The sequence below is a fragment of the Bos taurus genome, chromosome 19 (genome assembly GCF_002263795.3).
Source record: "Bos taurus isolate L1 Dominette 01449 registration number 42190680 breed Hereford chromosome 19, ARS-UCD2.0, whole genome shotgun sequence".
Lineage (NCBI taxonomy): Eukaryota > Metazoa > Chordata > Mammalia > Artiodactyla > Bovidae > Bos > Bos taurus.
The window spans coordinates 55,644,440-55,649,350 of record NC_037346.1 but is presented as its reverse complement, the minus strand read 5'-3'; the positions used below and the strand labels follow the sequence as shown (position 1 = coordinate 55,649,350).

The 4,911-nt window shown below is 58.6% G+C and overlaps 1 protein-coding gene across 3 annotated transcripts; it reads left to right on the top strand.

Moving 5' to 3' along the window:
• Positions 1-82: 82 nt before the first annotated feature.
• Positions 83-4,384, top strand: CDK3 (cyclin dependent kinase 3). Of its 3 annotated transcripts, none has more exons than NM_001099178.1 (8): positions 83-101; positions 737-867; positions 1,193-1,270; positions 1,351-1,471; positions 1,584-1,754; positions 1,838-1,939; positions 2,211-2,414; positions 3,659-4,384. In NM_001099178.1, the coding sequence occupies exons 2-8, from the start codon at positions 752-754 to the stop codon at positions 3,782-3,784; spliced, it is 918 nt and encodes a 305-aa protein (NP_001092648.1). In that variant the 5' UTR covers positions 83-101; positions 737-751; the 3' UTR covers positions 3,785-4,384. The 3 variants fall into 3 exon arrangements, with proteins under 3 accessions (NP_001092648.1, XP_059734259.1, XP_010814875.1); XM_059878276.1 differs by having other exon boundaries at positions 95-514; XM_010816573.4 differs by having other exon boundaries at positions 95-867; positions 1,599-1,754.
• Positions 4,385-4,911: the final 527 nt, after the last annotated feature.

Below are 4,911 nucleotides of genomic sequence, written 5' to 3'. Positions count from 1 at the left end.
GCAGTGCGTGCACGTGGTGCAGTGCCGGCAGGGGCCAGGAGGGGGAGCCTCAGAGCAGGCAGCCTGCCTGGCAGAGAGGCCACAGGATCGCAGGGTTTCTGGTGAATTCTGGGCTGAGGGCCTGAGGGGAGGCTGCTGTGGTGGGTGGCCCAGGACCGGGTGGAGGGGCCCAGGACGCAGCGGGGGCCGCTCCTGCCAAGGTTCTGCCCTCAGGAGGCCGAGCATCTCCAAACAGGCAGGGCTCAGCCCCTCACCCTGGCCACACGGCCTAGTGCGGCGCTGTGACTTCTGAAGCCCTTCCTGACCCCTGACCTCCGCCCCGAGTTGACCCTGGGCCGCCCAGGGCAGCCCCTCTGGGCAGCCTCCCACCCTGGGGCCGGGACCCAGGCAGGGGCGGGTGCCGGGCAGGGGAAGTTTGGACCCTCCTGCGCTCTGTAGCCCAGCTCTGGGGCAGCTGCTTCCTGGGGCCTGAGGGTTCCTGCCTGGCCTGGGCTGCAGCCTCCCTCCATGACAGGTTCCTGGGGATGGGCTGGGGCTGGGGCTGGGGTAAAGGGTGGGAGCCGGGCCTGGACCTGGTCTGCCTGGCCGGCAGAGCAGGGTGAGCCCTGGGGGCCACAGGCCTCAGGAACCCCGGGCGCCTGGGTGGGGGTGCCCAGCAAGGGTGTGCCGTGAGGCTGAAGGGGCAGCAGGGGTGCTGGGCACAGGGGGGAACGCCCCAGGCACCCTCTGTTTCCAGGGCAGCTCTGCGGACATGGACATGTTCCAGAAGGTGGAGAAGATCGGAGAGGGCACCTATGGGGTGGTGTACAAGGCCAGGAACAAGGAGACCGGGCAGCTCGTGGCCCTCAAGAAGATCAGGCTGGATTTGTGAGTGCTGGGGTAGCCTCTGAGACCCCCTGGTTTGGAGTGACCCAGCTATCCGCCTGACCCTCATCTCAGAGTCTTGTATTCGACTCCTTTTCTGACTGCTGCTCACTCACGTAGTGGGGGTGCAGCCCTCATTCATCCTCACCCTGCCCAGGCTTTGCCCCGGGCCTCTGGGGGTGATAAGTACGTGCCCAGGAGGGCACGTGCCCAGGAGGTGGGCCATCCTTATGTTATATATAAAACAGCCCCCCAACCCTCCCCAGCCCGCTGGCAGAAGCACCCTGCCCAGCTTCTCACTCCACTGCTGCACCCTCCTCTCCTCCAGGGAGACCGAGGGGGTCCCAAGCACTGCCATCAGGGAGATCTCCCTGCTCAAAGAGCTTAAGCACCCCAACATCGTCAGGTGAGGTGGGCAGGGGATGGGGCAGTGGGCCTGTCCCAGCCTGACTGGGAACCGCGTGTTGACTGGTACCGCTTGGCCAGGCTGCTGGACGTGGTTCACAGCGAGAAGAAGCTTTACCTGGTGTTTGAGTTCCTTAGCCAGGACCTGAAGAAGTACATGGACTCCACCCCGGCCTCCGAGCTCCCCCTGCACCTAGTCAAGGTACCGGGAGAAGGACGGGCTGACCAGCAAGGGGGCCGTTGTTTGACCAGCAAGTCAGCCCCCGCCCACCTCCGCTCTGCCAGCTCCTTCTTCCTCTTGCCCGCTGTTCCAGAGATACCTCTTCCAGCTGCTGCAGGGGGTGAACTTCTGCCACACGCATCGGGTCATCCATCGAGACTTGAAGCCCCAGAATCTGCTCATCAGTGAGTTGGGGACCATCAAGCTGGCTGACTTTGGACTGGCTCGAGCCTTCGGGGTGCCTCTGCGCACCTACACCCATGAGGTACCAGGGGACAGAGTGGGAGGGAAGGGAGGTCACCTGTGCACCCAGCCACCCTGAATGATACTGTTTTCTTGTTCCCCCAGGTGGTGACACTCTGGTATCGTGCCCCTGAGATCCTCTTGGGCTGCAAGTTCTACTCCACGGCTGTGGATATCTGGAGCATCGGTTGCATCTTTGCAGAGATGGTAGACAGAGGGATAAACATGGCCAGAGGGAGGCCACAGGCAGGGTCCTCCTGGGGTGGGGGGACGTGGGGGCTGTGAATCTCCTATTAAAAGTAGATTAAGGGGTGTTTGGGATTGCATTAAAGGTCTTTTTCCAGAAAAGGTCAGGATTTTTAGCACAGCCCTGGGAAAGATGTCTGGAAGGTGCCTCCCTGGTCTGGCTTCTCATCTGATACTGGGTTCTGTATGACAAGGGAACAGACCCCACGCTTTCTCCCCTTCCCCATTCCAGGTGACCCGCAGAGCCCTGTTTCCAGGCGACTCTGAGATTGACCAACTCTTCCGTATCTTTCGGACCCTGGGGACACCCAGTGAGGCCATGTGGCCAGGAGTCACCCAGCTGCCTGATTATAAGGGCAGTTTCCCCAAGTGGACCAGTAAGGGGCTGGAGGAGGTCGTGCCCAACCTGGAGCCCGAGGGCCAGGACCTGCTCTTGGTAGGTACAGGTAGGCGGCAGGGAGGCCAAGGCTTCCTCATGCCAGCTGCTGCTCTCGCTAGAAGTGTGTGCTTTGTCATCCAGCCTCTTATGTAACCCTGGCTCCTTCTGGGGCCAAACCGGGCTCTTTTCTGACTTCTGTACACAGTTGGCTTGTCCCTGTGTGTATCAGTTGCACCTGGAAGCCTCTCCCACAATAAGTCCAATGTTCGTCGTCCTTTTTAAAACTGCTCTCTTCCAGTTAGCTTTGTTTTTACGCTGTGATGTATGTGTGTGCTCAGTCACTCAGTCGTGTCCATCTCTCTGTGACCCTTTGGATTGTAGCCACCAGGCTTCTGTGTCCATGGGATTCGTCAGGCAAGAATGTTGGAGTGGGTTGCCATTTCCTACTCTAGGGGATTGTCCCAACGCAGAGATTGAACCCAGGTCTCTCGCGTCTCCTGCACTGGCCGGCGGATTCTTTGCCGCTGGGAAGCCCTGTACTATGATATATGCCATTTCTCTTGGTTGGCCTGTGTTTTGGTAATTTTTTCCTGTGGATATTATTCAAAGCGGACTGCCTCCCCGCTTCCTCAGCCCCCGCCACAGTCTTTGGTCACCACTCCAGGTGTACCGTCTTGACCCCTTGGGCTGGCCCAGGTCAGGATGCCCAGAGGGGTCCAGGCATCCATTCTTGCCCCCAAAGACTCAGAGCACGTTTTTCTCTTGAGTCTGATGTTGGGTCACAGGAAGGCAGGGCAGCAAGTTTATCTTCATGCTGTGTGCCCAGCTTTCCTGAGGGCTGTGTGCGCCTCCCAACCCAGTGCTGGGGGGCAGAGTGGACTTCCCACCAAGACTCCTCACCCTCCATCCTGGCTGCTTTAAGGTGGGGAGGTCCTTCTACCCCCCAGCTGGGTTTAGGGACTTTTGTTTCTGCCCCACTCTCAAGCATACTTCCTGGACGTGCTTGGCCCCTCTTCCTGATACTTAGATCTGTCTTGACTAGAAGTGGGCTGGAGCCTGGAAAGCTCTCTAAGGACGAGGAGAGACTGACTCAACCTCAGTAGCATGAAGGAGACAGGGGGTGACTCAACAGGGCTGGACTAGAACAAAGTCTTTGTCCCCAGATTCCGGGAGTGTCTGGAACTGGTTCTCCAGCTGGGAGGTAGTGGCTTTGGGCGGTTCTGGGTTTGAAAGCAGCTGCTTTGGGGCTGTGGGGCCCTGGCCACACCCGGGGCCCAGCCTCTCTCCTCCTCTCTCCACAGCAACTCCTGCAGTACGACCCCAGCCGGCGGATCTCAGCCAAGGCCGCCCTGGCGCACCCCTACTTCTCGTCCACCGAGACCTCCTCGGCGCCCCACCAGTGTATGCTGGAGCGTTTCTGCTGCTGAGAACGTGCGAGGCCCACCGCCTCAAAGCCCCTCTGCAGCTGCTGCCCCTGCCCCCCCACCGCCTCCCTATTCCCTCCCCAAGAAAGGGGACACACCTGGGGAGAGAGCAGTTTGGCATCAGCTGTCCGAGGGCTGAGTTTGGGTTAGTCCTGCCAGCAGGCTAGCAAGCTCCTGTGTTGTTTGCTGGGTTTCCCTTTTCAAGATAGGGGCACAGAAGCCCCCTGCCTGAGGAGGTCCGTTAGAGGCGGGGTCCCTGGGCACCAGACTGGCAGGTGCCAAGGAGAGCAGAAAGCCTCCCTGGGCCGCCAGCAAGGCCCTCCTAGTGCCCCTCGGCCGCCCTGCCCTCAGCTGCAGAGCAAGACCCCCAAGGAAGGGGTTCCCCCCCAGCTGTTCTTTTTAGATTTAAAATGTTATGGGGGAAGAGCTGAGTTCCAGTTAAGAGTCCCAGGTTAAAACAGGAGGCGGAGCAAGGGGGAGAGGCCTTTTTCCTGTCCCGAGGGGAGGTCGGATGTTCTAAGTAGCTGTCTTCTCACCATGGATATGCTTATGTTTGTATGCCTCTGGCTTCAAGAACAGAAAATAAAAGTGATGTATCCCTGAGTTTTCTAGTGTTTCTCTCTGCTCTGGGGGGACGCCTGGGACGTGCCAACAAGGGGGAGGTTGACAGAGGGCTGGAGACAGCTTCTGCCCTGAACTGGGTGGCCCTGAGCTGGCTGTGGGGAGGCCCTGATCCTCCAAGACGTGCCCCTGTCAGGTCCTTCCCGGAGTGAAAGGAGCCACTGTCCTCTGAAAGTCCCCGTTCCCAGCAGGGCCAGCTGGGTGTGTCCACTCCCCACCTAGGAGTGCCATCCCTCCTGCTCACGCCCCAGAAAAATCGACTCTGTTCTCAAACGAGAACAAGACACCAGGAGAAACCAGCCAAAAGATGTAGACTGACCGGGCAGATGGAAATGTGTACTTCCGCTTACCACCTCACTCAACCCCCTCGAATTGTATGTAATTATTTTATACCCTTAGGTTAATCATGTTTCAATGTTGGCTTGCAATTGGAATTATCTTTTTTTTGATCTGGCTATTGATTGTGAAAACTGATAAACATCTTTTACTATTCTTTACATATTTACTAT